General features: G+C 38.0%; 1 protein-coding gene across 1 annotated transcript in view; it reads right to left on the reverse strand.

The window, feature by feature from the left end:
* Positions 1-20,505, reverse strand: part of LOC131229126 (histone deacetylase 5-like) — an 89,365-nt gene that overhangs the window by 38,623 nt on the left and 30,237 nt on the right. Inside the window, exons 3-4 of the mRNA XM_058224999.1 lie at positions 17,627-17,773; positions 17,404-17,516 (exon numbers count right to left, since the gene is read on the reverse strand). Coding sequence (XP_058080982.1) covers positions 17,404-17,516; positions 17,627-17,773 — 260 coding nt within the window. The remainder of the gene's footprint in view (positions 1-17,403; positions 17,517-17,626; positions 17,774-20,505) is intronic.

Consider the following 20,505-nt stretch of genomic DNA (forward strand, 5'->3'; position numbering starts at 1 on the left):
TGCATACAGCCAAAGAGTCACCAGTATTTTTTATATGGCACTAAACTAACATGGAAGTTTAGCTTCTAAATGAGAAAAACTTCGATAACTTTCAAATTAAACTGTCCAGATTACATTTCATAGTTTAGATGCACCAAAATCCAAAATTTACCCTCATTTCATCATCTGTCAATCAGATTCACGGACATTTATTGAATGGTTAAGAAAGAAAAATATCCAATGGTCTCATTTCAACAAACAAGTGTCCCTGAATAAGAGGTTATGATCATCCGGACATTCTGATTCTAGGACTATGACACAGTGACAGTAGATTCCGCAATTTAATCAGTTTAATCTAAGTTAATAAATGCCACATGTACAAGTTCTAAGTGCATATGTATCATATGTCATACACTACTTGAATATCATACAACCAACTACCCTTTCAAAAGTGATAAGTTAGTTGCGTATGACACCTGATATGCAGGCACTCAGTTGAGTATGAAATATCGTATATTTCCTCTTTATTATGCATTGATTTTATAAGCATAAATGTGTTTAATTGATCTATTTATGTATGTTTTGCTATGCGAGATGATTTGGAGAGATAAGATGAAAAGAACGTTTAAAAGAAGATTTAATACTCAAAGAATGACCAAGTAAAGATTTGGAAATTTGGAAGTGATTAATGAAGATTTGAAGTGCCAAAGATCCAAGAAAACCAAGCGCAAAAGAGAGAAAAGGCTGGCAGAATCACAAAGTACATTAACAGAAATAACAAATTGTTTAGTCCCACCTGAGGTTGGTTTAGTCCGACCAAATGTGCACAGAATTGTCCAGCAAGAACCAGTGATTTTCGGAACAAATTCGACTCGACACTTAAGTGCGACCAAAGCCATGTTCAGTGCCACTAAAGGGAGTTCAATGCAACCTGAGGGAGATAGAGACTTCAGATCTATTTTGGAGAAATTCGGCTACAACTGAGAGAATTCAGTGCGATCGAAGGTATGTTTGGCTGTAACCGAAGGTGACAGTCAATGTGACCAAAGCGTAAAAAAAGTGCATGAAATTGAAGTCAGTTTCAAGTCGACGCGATTTTTTCCTATTTAAATGGGTGAATCTAGCCTTCCTAAACACAAATTAGTGTAGAAGAGAGAGCAAGAAGTTGTGGACCTTCTATAGAGTTCTCCTTCTTCAATCCTTTGGTGGTTCTTCACTTTTCATGCTTTTCTTTTAAGTTTTAGTTCAATCATTTATATGGTTGGCTAAATCTCTTAGCTAGATCTAAGAGGTGAAGCTTGTAGTTATTTTTAATGTCTTAGTTTACTTTGATTCAAGTATTTAGTTTGATTGTCGAACAATTCATTGATACTTGGTTTGAATGAAGATATATTTTTAGTTTACTTTGATCCATTGTCGACTCCGGGCACATTGGATGCTTAGGAAAGTTAGGAGTAATTGTTTATCTATTTTGCAAGAGATTGATCTGTAAAATCCATTGATTTATCGTTGACTAAGGGCACAATAGATGCTTAGAATTTCCTACGATCAATACTTTCATGCTTAACATGGGAACCAATTCAATTGAAGTTCAAATCTATGTCAGTATATGAATGATGGTTTAACCGCTCTATTATCCGGTTGGATAGGATAGGACTTTGATTCCAATTGAGTTATATGATTAAATCAAGTGAATTAAACATTAAAAATAGCTATAAGTGGATCCTTACTGCTCTAATGCTTTATCCCTATTGATTTCCTTCTCAACTACATCATTACTTCTTTAATCAAATTTTATAAGTTAGTTTTAGTTCCAATTCTAGTTCTAAAGTGTTCTAGAAATCGCACAATTATAAGTCCCTGTGGGTTGAACCTCGATCTCACCAAGTTATTACTACATCGCAACCATGCACCTGGGGTTTGTCTCGATCAAGTTTTTTGGCGCCGTTGCTGAGGAACTTCTTCTATGTCTTTCTGAAATACCTTAGTATTAGAATTAGTGTAGGATTAGGATTAGGATTAGTTTTCATTGTGTTTCTAGAATAGTTTTTTTCTGAGATTTTTACATACTAACATTGTTTCTTCTGTTTTGTAGAATCTAACCTAGAATCACCAATCGGGTACTATCCTTCCAACCCTCTTGCTTTTAGCTATTTCAAATTTCTTATTTTTCTCTGGTTTTTATTTCAATAATAGTAGGTAGGTTTAGAATTAGGGTTGAGAGTGGTTCATGCCGAAGTGGGTTCGTGATAACACTCTCTGTCTCTTAAGTGAAGGAGGATTAGCTGAAGGTTTGCCTATCCATCACCGGATTAGACAACCCCTAAGATCTTCTGACTTGGCCAAGAATCAACCTCAACATCGTGCCTCTGAGCAACAAGATGAAAACTCAGTGTAAAACGTCCCACCGACTATAACACTACGTGATTATTTACAACCAGCTAGGAAGAGCACACCTTCCTACATGATCTTTCCACATAATATAAGAAACGTGGATTTGAAGCCAGGAGTGATCCAACTACTTTAGAAATTCCATGGACTAAATTCTGAAAGTCCATACCTACATATCAACCTCAAGGAATTTAATGAGATTGTAGTGACCTTACACTTCAACAATTTGTCGGATGACACCCTCAGTTTAAAATTGTTCCCTTTCTCATTGAAGGAGAAGGCTAAGTCTTGGCTTCACTCCTTGAGACCAAGATCAATCGAGACATGGGCAGAGATGACCGAAGAGTTCCTTAAAAAGTTCTTCCCGATTCATAAGACCAGTGTTCGCAATATCAATACTATCGGCCGATATTATCGGTATCGCGGTCCAGCGACACGAAACCTTCGAAAGATACCAATTTAAAAAATAAAAATTAAAAAAAAAAAAAAAAAAACAAAGAGACCAAATATCGTTCGGGACAACGTCATTATCTTTTAAAAAATCGAAAAAATTAAAAAAATATATAGAGAAACTTTCAACAGGTGGATTTCGATACCTGTACAAGAGATCGCCATGATCGGAAGCTTCCCTTCGGTGGGCCATTTGAATCAAAGCGTCATTCGTAGGTTAGTACAAACAAAATCTCTGATGTGGGAGAGAAATCCATCGAAATTTGGAGAAATCTGAGTATTTGGGTGAAATCCAGAGAAATCCTTGCTGAAATTCGGAGAAATCTTCGCCGAAATCCGAAGATATTTGAGATTTGGGAGAAATTTTAGGGTTTCGGAAGGCTGGAACCCTCTATGCTTTAAAAAAAAAGGGCGTTCGAGCCCTTTTTATGGAAATCCAGTTGGCTGGTGTACCGCACACCACCACGAGGTGACTGGTGTGTTGACGTCGCCAAGTTCCATCAGTCCCATCATGAGGTATGTGTTATATCCAAACCGTTCAACCATTTGGCAAGCTCGTCAAAAGGCTTGAACCGAAAAATAAGACAAATCCAAAGATCAAGTGGACCACACTACAAACAGCGGTGGGAGATTGAACGTTTACCATTGAAACCCTTTCGATGTCATAGGAGTTTTGGATCAATATGATATTTGTTTTTCCTCTTCATCCAAGTCTGTGTGACCTAATGAACAGATTGGATGGAAAATAAACATTATGATGGGCCCTACGAACGTTTTAACAGTGAGAATCAGCCCCACTGCTATTTGCGGTGTGGTCCACTTGAGCTTTGAATATGACTCATTTTCGGGCTCATGATCTAAAATGATCTCTCCAAATGCATGAACGGTGTAGATATAATAAATACATTATTGTGGGGCCATGTAGCTTTGAACTGTTCGTACGACTCAAGTTGCAGGAGCGTCACTACCCATCTTCGCAGTGTGTGGGAAGCGATAACGTAGTGAGTACTGTAATACATAAACTCTGTGGGCCCACTATAATTCATGTATTTTATCCACTATGTCCATCTATTTTACCATATAATTTTATGGTTTTAGCCCAAAAAATGAAGCATATCCAAAGCTCAAGTGGACCACACCACAGAAAATAGTGTGAATTGAACATCTACCGTTAAAAAATCCTTGGGGGCCAAAGAAGTTTTAGATCAAGCTGATATTTGTTCTTTTCCTTCATCCATATCTTTGTGATCTTATGAACAGGTTGGATGAAAAATAAACATCACTGTAGGCCCTAGGGAGGTTTCAACAATGGAAATCATTATTCCTACTGTTTCCTGCGGTATGGTCCACTTGAGCTTTGGATATGTTTCAAATTTGTGCTCAACCCCTAAAATGAGCCGAAAAAATGGATGGACAGCATGTATAAACCATGTACATTCATGGTGGGCCCAATAGAGTTTACTCGGTACTATAAGAGGTGCAAGGAGCGGATTAGGTGAGACCCGCCTCACCCAAGACCATATAGTCGTACCATGGGGCCCAACTTGACGTGTGTATTGTGTCCACTCTGTCCGTCCGTTTTTTTCAAATCATTTTACGACATGATCCCAATAATTAAGAAGATCCAATTATCAGGTGGACCATACTCAAGGAAACAGTGTTAGTTGAACACGGTACCATTAAAAACTTCTTAGGGTGCACCTTAATTTTTTCATATATTTTATTGGGCATCCCATCTCCTAATAACTTCACATAAGTTTGAATGAAGAGAAAAACCAATTATCAGCTTGATCCAAAACTTTTGTGGCCCACTAATGGTCAATCACCATTGTTACATTTGGTATGGTCTACCTAATTATTGGATTTGCTTCAATATTTGGATAATGTCCTAAAATGATATGGAAAAACAAATGGACGGGGTGGATACTGAATATAGTTGTCTTAGTTCAATAGGGCAGCGCATCGCTTAGACCCTAGACAAAGGAAACCTATTATGTGCACTTCTTTTTTGAGATTTTATGATTTAAAAGTGTGTATTAAGATCTTTTTTAATAATCCCTGAAGTTTCATTGAAAAATTCAACCATTTTCCCAATGTTTCCCAAAAAGCGCGATAAAGTATGCGATACAAACGATATATCCCATGTGATAACCGATACGTATCTATATCCCAAGGGTACGATGCATTGCGCGATACCGATATTTCGAACATTGCATAAGACCAATAATACCCTTAGAATGGGCCATTATAAACTTTTCATTGAAAGAGGAAAAAACCTTATTCCAATGCTAGGAGAGGTTTAAGGATCTTCTAAGTGCCTGCCACATCATGGCTACAAAGTTTGGCGAGTCATAAGTTTCTTAATGATAGACCGACTTCGCCCATGTGCCAATTCGTAGAGATGGTGATACAGGACAATTAACCACTTACTCTAAAAGCTCGAACTGTTAGAGTATGGTGAATTAATCCCTTTTGTCTCATAGCCCAAGCCCCACATCTCATGGGTTAGGACCTCGGCCAAACCCCCCTCGTGGGCCCCAAATCACATGGGTACCGCCTCACACGGGCCGCCCACCCCGAGTGTGTCCCCGCATCCCACAGGCTACCTCACTCGAGCCCGGTGTGAAATGCGCATTAATCACCCCCGGTGAGGAGTCTCAAACACGAGACCTCCCCCGTGGGCCCCGCCCACACCGAGTGTGCCCCTGCATCCCACAGGCGACCCCAGTCGAGCCCGGTGTGAAAATGCCCCGGCATTAGATTATGTGCAATGGGGAATTCATGAACAAAGATTCCGATGATGCATGAGACTATTTTAATATGCTATCTTAAAACGCAAAGAGAAGGGAGGAATATAAGTCTTAAGGGAAGAAGACGACGTCAACGCTAGGGTGACTAACCTTACGAGAAAGGTCGAGGCCAGGAGACCATTGAAACTGTTTGCGGTATTCACGCAAGTAATATAAACTTGACGCAGGAGTGTCCTACAATGCATTCCAAGAGTTGTTGCATGAGCAATCCAATGTCGTAAACAATTATCAAAGGGCGTTCAGTGCTCCCATCTCGAACACGTACAATTCTAGTTGGTGGTAGTGTTCAGGAAATCCACACCCAAGTCTCTCCACATCATCATAGCTAAAGAGTTTAAAAGAGAGACTGAGGAGGATTCGACGGTATATGCCTTAGTGGCTAGAGATGCTACACCAGAAGTACAAGTAGAGTTACCCCACGAGGTAGCCCCGGTCTTAGAGGAGTACAGAGATGTATTCCTTGAGGATTTGTCGGATAAGTTGCCACCCATGAGGGACATCCAGCATGCCACTGATCTTGTCCCTAGGTCGACTCTACCAAACCTTCCTGACTATAGGATGAACCCTATAGAGCATGCAGAGTTGAAGAAGCAAGTAGATGAGCTCCTGTGAAAGGATTTCATCCAGGAGAGCATGAGCTCGTGTGTCGTACCCGTTTTACTGACACCTAAGAAAGACGGCACTTGGGGCATGTGTATAGAGTGGATAGTAGAGTCATCAACAAAATCACGGTCAAGTATAGGTTTCTCATACCTAGGCTTGATGACATGTTAGACATGATGGCTAAGTCCACCATTTTCTCCAAAATAGATCTCAAGAGTGGATATCACCAAATTCGTATACGCCTCGGTGATGAATGGAAGACCGCCTTCAAAACGAAGGATGGGCTATACGAGTGGTTAGTCATACCTTTTGCCTAGACTAACGCACCCAGCACTTTCATGCGGGTAATGACCCAGGTCTTGAGACCATTCATGGGGAAATTCTTAGTGGTGTATTTCAACGATATCCTAATCTATAGCACCACTAGAGAATCACATCTTGAACATTTGAAGTTGGTCTGTAGCGTCCTTAAGGCAGAAAAATTATATGCTAACCTTAAGAAGTATTCGTTCATGTCCAGGCAAGTTGTGTTCTTAGGGTTTATAGTGTCAACAGAAGGGATGTGTGCAGACCTAGAGAAAGTCAAGGCCATAGTTAATTGGCCTGAACCGAGGAATATCCATGAAGTGTGAAGCTTCCATGGCTTAGCCACATTCTATCGTCGGTTCGTTAGGAGTTTTAGCACAATTATGGATCCCATTACAGAGTGTATAAAGAAGGGAGAATTCGTGGTCGAAAGCCGCAGCTACGACTTTCAAAGAAATTAAGGGCAAGATGGTCGAAGCTCCTGTCATACGCCTTCCCGACTTTTCTAAAGTCTTTGAAGTTGCATGTGATGTGTCTGGTGTCGGTATAGGTGGAGTCTTGACTCAAGAGGGTCATCCAGTTGCCTATTTCAAGGAGAAACTTAATGAGAGAAAACAAAAAATACTCTACCTATGATAAGGAATTCTATGCAGTAGTGCAGTCTTTGAGACATTGTCGCCAATACCTCCTACCGTAGGAATTTGTCTTATTTTCTGATCATGAGGCCTTACGTTATCTTCACTCCCAGAAGAAACTTTACCCAATGCATGCTAAGTGGGTTGCGTTCCTTCAAGAGTATTCGTTTGTCTTGAAACACAAGGCCGAAGTAGAGAATAAACCAGCCGATGCACTTAGCCGTAAAGTGGAGTTGCTCAATTCTTTGAGTTTAGGAGTTGTCGGCTTTGAGCAACTGAGAGACGAGTACCCCACACGTCCAGATTTTGGGGGTACCTATACGTCACTCTCCAGTGATCAGCAAAGTGTGAGGGATTTCGTGTTGAGAGATGGATTCCTTTTTAAAGGAAATCGTTTTTGTATTCCCCGTACGTCCCTCCGTGAATTCCTCGTATGGGAGCTTCATTTGGGAGGGATAGCTGGCCACTTTGGCCACGATAAGACTACTACCCTCATAGAGGATCATTTCTATTAGCCAAGTCCCAATCAAGATGTTGCCAAAATTTTAGGGCAGTGTAGAATGTGTTAGATGGCGAAGCAGCAAAAGAAAAATTCTTGATTATATACGCCATTACCTGGGCCACATGCTCCGTGGCAAAACATTAGCATGGATTTCGTGCTTGGGCTTCCTAAGATGATTAAAAAGCACGATTCCATTTTTGTTGTTGTGGACCGCTTCTCTAAGATGGCACATTTCATCCCCTGTTCTAAAACTTCGAATGTGTCTAATATTGCTAAGGTCTTTTTCGATGGTGTGGTCCGTTTCCATGGTTTACGTAAGACCAAAGTGTCTGACCGTGATGGCAGATTTACCAGCTATTTTTGGAAGACACTATGGCACATGATGGGAACATGTTTGCAGTTTTCTACTGCATACCACCACCAAACTGATGGCCAAACTGAGGTGCTTAATCGCAGCGTTGGAAACCTCTTACGATGCTTAGTGGGTGAATGTGTGAAAACTTGGGATTTGATTCTACCTATAGCCAAGTTCGCCTACAACAGTTCAGTCAATAGATCTACAGGGTTGAGTCCATTTGAAATTGTTAGTGGGTACAAACCTCAGATGCCCATAGACTTGTTACCCATGTTAGTTACCCAATGATCTTCTGAGTCAACCGATGCATTTGCACGACACATTCATGATTTGCATGCACTTGTTAGACAGTGAATAAATGCGAGTAATGATAATTATACATGTTCAGCTGACCAACATTGTAGGCGGACAGAATTTAATGAAGGGGGTTATGTAATGGTTAAGATTAGACTAGAGCAGTTTCTTCCGGGTTGAGCTAATAAATTACAAGCTCGCAATACTGGACCATTCAAAGTATTGCGTAAAATTGGGTCTAATGCGTACAAGGTAGACTTTCCACCTGAAATAAGAATAAATCCGACAATCAATGTGGAAGATCTAGTCTTCTATTCCAACCCTTCCATTGTTTCTTTTTCCCACCCTTGGCCACTTTTCGACACTTCTCAACCCGCTCCATCCCTTCCACCATCAATTGACTGTAAGGAAGAGATTGAAAGGATAGTGGATGAGAAAATTGTTTCCACGCAAGATGGGGACTTCCAAAGGTACCTTGTCAAATGGAAGAACAAACCACAATCCAATTTCATGTGGCATACAGAAGCGGAACTGCAACGGATTGATCCAGACCTTCTCCTAGTTCTTCATGGATGACTTCTCTAGACCGATTCCATGTGGCTAGAGATGCATGTTGAGTATTTTTTCTAACTGGTGGGGCAATTTTTAGAGGTCTTTATGGATGACTTCTCTGTCTTCAACTCATCCTTCAGCGAGTGCCTTGAGCACTTGAAATTGGTGTTGAAAAGATGTGAATAAAAGAATCTTGTGCTGAATTGGGAGAAATGTCATTTCATGATTCAGAAGGGGATAGTCCTTGGACACATTATATCGTCCAATTGAATTGAGGTGGATAAAGCTAAAATCAAATTAATCTCTAACCTACTACCACCCAAGAGCATATGCGACGTGCGATCCTTCTTAGGACATGTCGGGTTCTACTGAAGGTTCATAAAGGACTTTAGTCTCATCTCTCGTCCTTTATGCAACCTTCTTCAAAAGGAAACTCCTTACGAGGGGAGCGAAGAATGCCAAGAAGCTTTCTCCAAGCTTAAAGGCATGTTGACCAGCGCTCCCATCATGCAAGCACCCGATTGGAGTATAGCTTTTGAAATCATGTGCGATGTAAGCGACTATGTAAATGGGTTGATGCTAGGTCAAAGAAAAGAGAAGAAACCCTATGTTATATACTATGCGAGTAGAACTCTAGACTCTATCAAATTGAACTACTCCACTACAGAAAAGGAACTCTTAGTTGTAGTGTTCGCTTTGGACGAGTTTAGGTCCTACTTGATAGGATCCAAGATCATCATATTTACCAACCATGTGGCGCTAAAATACCTTCTTTCTACAAAAAATGTTAAGCCTCATTTTCCAAGATGAATCCTTCTACTCTAAGAGTCCGACCTTCAAATTCGAGATAAGGAGTAGAAAACGTAGTAGTTGACCATATTTCTCGACTTGTCCTATCTGATTCCATGAAGACGACGCCTATCAATGACATGTTCCCTGATGAACAACTTTTCAAAGTCTCCCAATTACCTTGGTACGCTAACATTGCCAATTATCTTGCCACGAGTACAACTCCTACTCATTGGACTGCACAAGATAGGAAGAAATTCTTTGCCGAGGTACGCAAGTTCTTCTGAGATGATCTTTATCTTTTCAAATTGCCCAGATCAAATCATTAAGAGATGTGTGCCTAATCATGAACAAAATAGTGTCATCTCCTTTTGCCATTCATACGTGTGTGTTGGCCACTTTTTGGCTAAGAAGACCACAGCAAAATTTTTGCAGTGCAGCTTTAATTGGTCCAATATGTTTAAACATATAAATGAACTTTGCAAAGCGTGCGACCAATGTCAGAAATTGGGAGGATTATCCCATCAAAATATGATGTCGTTGAGCCCCATTCTAATCATTGAAGCATTCAATTGCTAGGGCATTGATTTCATGGGATCATTCCCTCCATTTTTTGGAAATCTCAATATTCTTCTCGCCGTAGACTATGTTTCCAAATGGGTTGAGGCAATTCCATGCCGGAACAATGACCATCGCACGGTTATTAGGTTTTTGAAAGAAAATATTTTATCTAGATTTGGAACATCTCGAGCCATCATAAGTGATGGAGGATCTCACTTTTACAATAGACCATTCGAATCATCGATGAAGAAATACAATATTTCGCACAAAGTGAGCACTTTCTATCATCCTCAGACAAGTAGCCAAGCAAAAATATCAAATAGGGAGATTAAACAGATTCTTGAGAAAACGATTAACCCAGATCGCAAGGATTGGTTACTTCGACTAACTGATGCGTTGTGGGCTTACTGTATAGCATACAAGACCCCTATTGGTATGTCGCCCTATAGACTTGTCTTTGAGAAGGCTTGCCACTTGCCTATAGAGTTGGAACATAAGGCGTATTGGACTATAAAGAATTTCAACTTCAATCTCGACAAAGTCGGCTCGCTGCGCAAGTTACAACTTAATGAACTTGAAGAAATCCGAAGCAAGGCTTACGAGAACTCTCAAACATACAAGGACAAGATGAAGGTGTTCCATGACAAGAGCATTCTTCGGAGTGCTTTTGAACCAATTCTGAAAGTCCTATTTATCTCGAGAATTCATCTTTTTCCCTGTAAACTGAGATCTCGTTGGACTGGCCCCTTTAGAGTTAAAACGGTTTATCCTCACGGGGTTGTTGAGATATCCTAAGAATGGTAACATTTTCAAAGTGAATGGTCATCGCCTTAAGCCATTTGCTGAGAAATTTGATTAAGATGATATGTCCATCCCTCTAAATGATCTCGTCTATCAGGACTTACCTTCTAGTCCGATGGAGGTCCTATCCATTTACTGCTTTCTTAGGATAACATTAAAATAGTTTAGGTTTTGTTTAGTTTGTTTTGTTTAGTGGAAACCCCTATACATGATGGAGACTTCATGTCATCCTAATGATCTTCTTCAGGCACTCTCTCTTACTCATTCCTCTTTTATTTTCGTTGTCACATGTTATGATGCACTCCATATCTTTTTACATTGAGGATAATGTAGATTTTAGGTTGGGGTGAGATTAGATGAAACTAATTAGCATTTTCTTAGTTTTTGAGCAAAAAATTTCAAAATTTTTCAAATGTCATATTTCAATACTCTCTTTGAAGATTAATGTTTTGTGTATATTTGAGTGTAAGATGATAACATATAATGTAATTTTTGAATGTCTAGAATCTAGTTGAATAGTAGATTTTTGAATAAAATTATTTTTAATGAAATAATTAATAGAAGATTTAAACATCGATTGAGCCCAATTCACATCTGACTCATATTCTTTAAAAATAAACTTGAACTCCTAGTGTTTAGCTTGATGATTACCTAAGAGTGTTAAGAACCAAGTCTGGAGATCCTTCTCTACCATGGTACAAAAATAAGAAAAATGACCAGCTAAAAAACAGTTGGAAGCAAAAATGGCTACCTATTACATGCACCTAAATGAGAAAAAAATAAAGAAATAATGAAAGGAAAAGAGAGAGAGAGAGAGAGAGAGAGAGAGAGAGACGATAGTGTGAAAGTCGTCGATGAAAAACAAAATTAATGCTGAAAAAATAAGTGAAGAAAGGAAATGGGTTCGGAATCAGTAACTTGTGTTGATTTGTTCACTTTGAGGTAATTATCATAAGTTAACATTATAAGAGAAGGCTAACTCTTATGGATTATAAGTTCGAATTCATTGAGTACACTAGGAACTTGATGTTTGAATGTATTCTATTGATTGATTGATGAAAGAGAATTTAGTTTAATAGTTTACTAGCGATATTAGGTTGTAGACAGATGATATTTCATCCTTTTATTTTTGAATTTTACTCACATATGTATAGGATTGCACAGAATGTCGTTTTTTTGAGAGAGGTTTGAAATTTGAGTTTTAAAGATTAGTTTTTCACATATTTTGCTCAGGACTAGCAAAATGCTGGTTGGGGGGTGTGTTAAGTGTGAAATATTGGATATTTTCTCCTTGTTATGCATTGGTTTTATAATCATGTGTTTAATTGATCTATTTACGTATGTTTTGTTATGCGAGGTGATTTGGAGAGATAAGATGAAAAGAACGATTAAAAGAATATTTAATGATTAAAAAATGACCAAGATTTGGAGATTTGGAGGTGTTTAATGAAGATTTGAAGTGACAAAAATCTAAGAAAACCAAGTGCAAAAGAGAGAAATGGTTAGCAGAATAACAAAGTACATTAACTAAAATAACAAACTGTTCGGTCCCACCTGATGTTGGTTCAGTCCGACTGAATGTGTATATAACAGTCCAGCAAGAAATTGTGATTTTCGGAAGAAATTCAGCTCGAAACTTAGGTGTGACCGAAGCCATGTTCAATGTCACCAAAGGGAGTACGGCACAACCTGAGGGAGACAGACTTCAGATTCATTTTGGAGAAATTCGGTGCGATCGAAGGTATGTTCGGCTGCAATCGAAGGTGACAGTCGATGCGACCAAAGCGTAACAAAAGTGCATAAAAATGAAGTCGGTTTCAAGTCGCTACGATTTTTTCCTATTTAAATGGGTAAACCTAGCCTTTCTAAACCCGAATTAGTGTAGAAGAGATAGAGCAAGAAGTTATGGAGCTTCTATAGAGTTCTCCTTCTTCTTCAATCCTTCGGTTCTTCTTCACTTTTCATGTTTTTCTTGAGTTTTAGTTCAATCATGTATATGGTTGGTTGCATCTCTTCACTGGGGCCAAGAGGTGAAGCTTATAATTGTTTTTAATGTCTTAGTTTACTTTAATTCAAGTATTTGGTTTGATTGTTGAATAATTCATTAATACTTAGTTTGAATGAAGATATATTTTTAGTTTACTTTGACCCATTGTCGACTCCAGGCACATTGGATGCTTAGGAAAGTTAGGAGTAACTGCTTATCTATTTTGCAAGAGATTGATCTGTAAAATCTATTGATCTATCGTTGACTAAGGGCACAATAAATGCTTTGATTCCCTTGTGATCAATACTTTGATGCTTAAAGTGGGAACCAATTTAATTGAAGTTCAAATCTATGTCGGTATATAAATGATGGTTTAACCGCACTATTATCCGGCTAAATAAGATAGGACTTCGATTCCAGTTAAGTTATATGATTAAATTAAGTGAATTAAACATTAAAAATAGCTATAAGTGGATCCTTACCGCTCTAGAGCTTTATCCCTATTGATTTCCTTCTCAATTACATCATTACATCTTAATCAAATTCCATAAGTTAGTTTTAGTTCTTAAGTGTTCCAAAAATAGCATAATTATAAGTCCCTGTGGGCAATGTTCGAAATATCGATATCATGTTACGTATCACATCCTTGGGATATAGATACGTATCAGTTATCACACAGGATATATCGTTTGCATCGGGTAATTTATCAAACTTTTTGGGAAACATGGGGTAAAGGTTGAATTTTTCAATGAAACTTGAGGGATTGTTAAAACAAAAACTTAATACACACTTTTAAATCATAACATCTTGAAAAAGAAGTGCACATAGCAGATTTCCTTTGTATAGGGTCCTAAGCTACATGCTATTTGACTAAACTAATGCAACTATATTCAAATTGAATGCATAACATTTAGAGTGTATGTGATGATCATTTCATCAAACACTCCTAAATACTTTAAAATTAGTCTCAATTAAAAGTTAGTGAATGGAAATTTTGAAAAAACAATAATATTTTAATAATATTTTATTAATTTTTAATTAAAAAATTATTTTTATTTTTCAAAAATTGACAGGGACTTAACAAATCAGTAGATCAACCTCATACATGCTTGATTTCATGTTTGGAGTGCAACATTGCAAGCGATTCGGGAGAAATTGGAAATTTTTCAAAATTTTCCCAAATCGGACCACCTACACTCAAATTTCGAAATTAGAGTGTATGTGATGATCATTTCATCAAATACTACTATATACTTCGAAATTAGTCTCAATCAATAGCTGGTTGAAGGAAATTTTCGAAAAAAATATGGAGAACATGAAGAAACAATGGATATTGAAATCAGAGCTCCAACTCCATGATTTTTCATGCAAAAAGTGAAGAACAAATGGATTTAACCATTTGACATTGATTTAACATAATTTCAACAAAAAATGGATCGGAAATTGAAAGTGCTCACCTGATCGAACATGTGAGATATATCGGCACTACCTATGCGTTTCGTATCACAAAGGTGGGATAGAAGACATATCGTGGGATATATCGGCCAATATCGTCGATATTTAAAACATGGCTTGTGGGTACGACCTCGGTTTCACCAAGTTATTACTACATCCCAACCCTGCACTTGGGGTTTGTCTCGATCACACTCAGAAATTGTACACGTGGCATATTTAACTCATATACACTGTCTAGATTGTGTATCCCACCACAATCCCAAGAACAGATTGGTTGAACAATCCTAACCTCTGATTCATTGCTTGTTTGTGGAAATACAAATGATGAGATTGGTTTAAGATCCTAACCTCTGATTCTTGGACACTTGTTTGCGGAAATAGGTAGATAATCGGAAGAGGATGAGAAGAACGTTGATCCAGTAGGCAAATAATCAAAGAAGAACAAGAAGGGATTACACAGGTATGTCGTTGTTTCCCTGTTCTCTTTTTTATCTTTTTCATTTTTTCGAAGGGGAGCCTCGTTGCCTTCGTAAAGTTGATACGTATCACACATATTGATGATACAAGGGAGCTTTGTGGAGCTTTGATGATATTTTGCAATATATTGATGATATCACAATATATAACGCGAATCATCAATATATGGTGGGATACATGGGGATATAGTAATTACCCTAGTGTTTTCTATCAGACCCATGAAAGACCAATATTATCGATATTACAAACACTCACGAGTACCGTACTCCGTACCTTATTTTATTTATATAGTGTGTCATAGCCTCTTTAGCTAACACACAAAACTTAAGTTGCCCTAAGATCCCTCCCTCCTTTCCCCTTCTTTCTTCTCCCTTTCCTCATTCCTTTCTTCCTTCTCTCTCTTCCTTCTCCTCTCTCTCTCTCTACTTTCTTCTCTATATTCTTCGCATAGCCTTCCGACTCCAAGTTCAATTCTATATGCATTGAAACCATGACATAAGGAATATTGATTCTTCAATCCCACTTGTCCTGCATCACTTGTGTCTTTGATCCTTGTCTTAGATTTGCATCCTTGTGGTTTAATGCAGTAGAATTTCACACGGGTAGGAAGAACAGGTAATTCTTGTCATGTGCAAGCTTCTATTTTTGTTTGTTTTTTAATTTTTTAATTTTATTTTTTGGTGCAGCTTTGCTCAACTCTTAGGTGTAGCTTCGATATGCAACATTATTTCAAAGACGGAGCCTATGATCACCAAGGATTAACTAAATGGAAATGCAACATTTTTTCAAAGACAACCTATGATTACCAGGGATTAACTAAATGGCAATGCAACGTTATTTCAAAGATAGCCTATGATCTCCCAAGATTAGCCTATGATCACCAGGGATTAACTAAATGGAAACGGCATCATCAGAACTTTTGTTAACTAATTCTATCACCCAAATCAAAATGCATTTGATGCAACTAGTGTTACTAGAGCAGCCATATAATCAATGTTCTTAGTATTGGTATCGCTACAAGTTTCGCTGGTCAAGGATACAGAAACAATATCGATATCGTCGATAATATCCCTGATAACCAGAAATGTGAGAAAACAGTAGAATTTCAATGAAACTTTAGGAGATGCAAAAATATACATATTTGCATATTTAGAAATATAAAATTTGCAAAATGAATGTATACACAATAAGTTTCCATTTAATGAGAGCTTAAAGGCACGTGTCATTGTAAGAAACAATCTAACCATCCCATTTAACCATCCGATCATCCATCCAACCTTCCATCCAAACATCCATCGATATTGCAGAATATCGACCACTCTTGATATTTTACAAAGAAATCATCAACAACAGGAGAGGAAACAAAAGATTGTGATCTTGATATCGTGCATGTTGCGATAATGATAGTATTGAGATATTATCAATATTAGCAATGACAAATTGAAAACTGCTACAACAATGCGCTCATTAAAAAAAAAAAAAAAAAAATTTAAAAGAGATTTTTTAAATAAACAAACTTTTTATGATATCTCTACGTTGGTGATATTACTGAAATATCACTGATGCACTTGTGGCACAAGCATCACCTAGAATTTACATAGTCGAAAATATTGGCAAAATACATTGGCATTATCGATACATTAGAAATACAAGCGACGCCTAGAATTTACACAATTGAAAATATTGGCGATATTGATTCGTTAGCGGTACTTAGCAATACACTGTTGATGCTTGGAATTTCTAATACTGTCAGTGTTATCGATATTGCCAAGTTGGAGATAACAATAATATCGGAGATATTTCGATAATATCGGAGATAATTCAAACAATGCATATAATTCATTAGTCATTTCCATAGGTCACAAGTCTCCATTTAATAGAATGTTCATTGTTTTTCACTTCGTTCTATAGTTGCACGAAGCTGAAGCAAAGCAGTAAGAGATTCATCTGCAGGACAAAGGAAGTACGTGTTTCAAAATGTTATCAAGTATAACAAGCCAGGAAGCGAGAGTAGAAGAACAAGTCCAAAGTGTGATTAGAAGCAAAAGCAGCACCTAGTTAAAGATCATGCAACTAAGTTCTGTTCATAGTAGCCTACCAAGGATTAACTATAGTTAACAATAGATAATGCAGCTAAAAGACATCTGTCCTAACTAATATTACCAAAAGCCACGAAAACGTAATCATCATCATCAACATCTAAGCCTTATCCCAATTAATTAGGGTTGGCTGCATGAATCATATTCCTCCATTCCACTCACACACACACACACACACACACACACACACACACACACACACACACACACACACACACACACTTTAAGGATTAAGTGCTCAAAACTAGTTAACTATGTAATCAAAACATTATTAAGAAATTGTCAAAGACTGAATATTCCTGCAGATGTGAAGAATTACAGGGCTTTAACAAGAAAACACATCAAATTTTTATGTACCTATGAACAGAGAAGAACAACACCCGCGGGTCCTTCCAAAACATCTTCTGAGTACCATTTCCATGATGGACATCCCAATCAACAATCAAGATTTTTCTTATGCCCAATTCAGGCTATAACCAAAAAAAAAAAAAAAAGAAAAGATTAATGGAAAGGAAGCAAGTTTCATATATAAGAGAGAACACAAACATTTTCAAAGACTTCAACTGGATGAACTCCATACTCTCTCATTCACAAGAAGATTAGCTGCAACTGCGACATTGTTGAAAAGACAAAACCCCATTGCTTCATCTGGTTCTGCGTGATGACCAGGAGGCCTAACAATGGCAACAGCAGATCTAAATTCTCCTTTGGCAACCCTCTCAGAGACCTACTTGAGAGAAATCCTTATATTAGGCAATAGAAAGTATACTAGAACCACCTCAAAATAAATACAACAATAATAAATGTATCTTGATAACCTCTGCAGCATTACAGTAGCCAACTCCTGCCCACAGACTTGGTTTGATGAAGACTCTAGTAAATTTTGTAACTTAACTTTCTTAGAAACTACAAAAATAGTAATACTAATAATAACAATAATAATAATAATAATAATAGTAAATAACAACGATAACAACAACAACAACAATAAAGGAACATTTAGAATGCATGAACAGAATTTTCTATCATTTGGTCAAGTACTCGACTGAGTCACAGGTTGACTAGGATCTAGCCCTTCAGTTCAACATCTTAAACATTTATCCTCAAGGTAAAGATATAAAACAGTGAACAAAAGATGGATTCCAAATACATGACCTGCAAATTTTATAAATGTTCTTCCCAGTAGGAAAAGGATCAGGATCACCTTGCATATGGTTCTCAAAAAGCAGGTACAAACAGCAAAAGGATGTGTGTGTTTTATTCATGTTTTGATCCTGTGTTTGTGAAACATTTTATCACTATAGATGTCACCTTTTTGAGTGTACCATTTCTATGCCTGCATATCAAGCGTCATATGCAGCCAGATTGTTATATAACTCCTATTTTATCTCTCAAAAATCTATGCCCAACCCTCTCTCCACTCGATTTTGCTCCTTCATCCTCTCTCCACATGCGTTACACTTGCCACACCCCCTAGTCCACTTGAAGAACTCCATTTGATCCATACATACTAGAAATTGAAAACAAACGTATTCAATTTTTTTCTATCAGAAAGTAAAAGTTTTTTTCTTTTTTCTTTTGTGTGTGTGTTCCTTAAGGGGATCCCTTGCTTTATGATGTTGACCCCATCATATGGCCTGATAATGTAGATAATGTAACAAAAGTCCCACCAAATGTACCTTCAATTAGTGATGCATGTGCTTCTATGTCAAGTTGAAATGTAGGGATGTAAAGGATTTGGAATTTGAGATAAGGACGAGAAAAGAGGATGAAAAGAGAAGATAGTAGGGTATAATCTTGTGTTAGTCTATGAGAATACCAATGTCTCGTATGGTACTCCACATGAGTCATGACTATGTAACATATACACGGTGAAAAAAGAAACCATAATACAATAAATGGTACTTCACATGACTACTTTGCATGATTGCATGACAAGATGTCCCCATATGTTTGCTCTATGAGCTTGACCACAAAGACTTGGAGCGAGCTATCCCAATGGGATGCGAGATTCGAGAGGCTCATGTTGGCATAGTCAGGGACCATACAAGAGAGAAAGCCTTCTTGAAGCTGATATATCATTGCTGGGGAGCACCGGGTATGGCTACATACTCCATGATGAGGGTCGTTGGAGCCACACTCACATGCTCCACGCTAATGAGGATCTTTGCAACCAAGCTCATGTGCTTCATGCTAATGAATATGTAGATTCCAACTATTTGCCCAAGTATTGGCAATGAGACTATCGCCTGTATTCGAGTGTGTAGAGCCATGTTGGAATGATAAAGTTGTGACACACAGTAGGACTAGAATGGTAGCGTCCTGCACTTAGGCTTTTCGGAAGTGATAATCTTGAGACAAACATGACCATAAGAGATTGTTAGAATGGTGGATGCAATTTCTTAAAGCAGTCAGGGTGTTCAGTGATGCTCACATACTTTAAAGGGTCTTTGGGCCTATAGGATAGCAGCTTATATCTTAGCTTGCTTGAAAGCACATGGCAATGAGGGTGCTTTGCAGAATATTTAGAGTGTTAGTGGACCAAGGGGGTAGTCACCTCATTTATTGAAAGAGCCCTAGCTCTTGGAGAAGGTAGTAATGCTTCAATGGTACCACATCGGAGCTAATGGCTAGGAAGTTAGTGCTGCAACCAACGAGGGTCCCTGAGCTTGAGGTAACAACTGTCACATTGGGAGATGGATGACCTTGGAATCAGGTATTTTAGGAACCTGACACAGTTACAATTGGCAATTCTAGAATGTTAGTGGACCAAGAGGGTAGTCACCTCATTTATTGAAAGAGCTCTAGCTCTTGGAGAAGGTAGTAATGCTTCAATGGTACCACACCGGAGCTAATGGCTAGGAGGTTAGTGCTGCAACCAACGAGGGTCCCTGAGCTTGAGGTAACAACTGTCACATTGGGAAATGGATGACCTCGGAATCAGGTATTTTAGGAACCTGACACAGTTACAATTGGCAATTCTAGAGCCGGGCACCTTGGATACTTTTAGAGCAAAAGAAATATAAGGAAGAGAACTAGCAAGAGATGAAAGAGAAGGAGAGAAGAAAAGAGAAAGAAAAGAAGTTTTAGAGGACTTAACCCTAGGTATGTTAGCCCCCTTATTATTTATAAAAACAACTATGAAAAAATTACAAATAATACCTTACTAGTACTCTATCACAAACAAGATCTTATTAGTACTAGTATTACAAGAAGCCCTTCTAACGAATCTAACCTCATTTCTCAACACTCCCCCTTTGGTTGTGCATGGATATCTATCATGTTGAGCTTGTTAAGAACATATTCTAGTTTTGTCTTAATAACTCCCTTAGCGAGATGTCATCCAGCTGATTCTCAGTTGTTACAAATGGTAAGTAGAGATCTTGAGGGAGAACTTGCTCATGAATGAAGTGCCTGTTAACTTCAACATGCTTGGTACAATCATGTTGAACAGAGTTT

This window comes from Magnolia sinica, chromosome 16 (assembly GCF_029962835.1).
Source record: "Magnolia sinica isolate HGM2019 chromosome 16, MsV1, whole genome shotgun sequence".
NCBI classification, from domain to species: domain Eukaryota; kingdom Viridiplantae; phylum Streptophyta; class Magnoliopsida; order Magnoliales; family Magnoliaceae; genus Magnolia; species Magnolia sinica.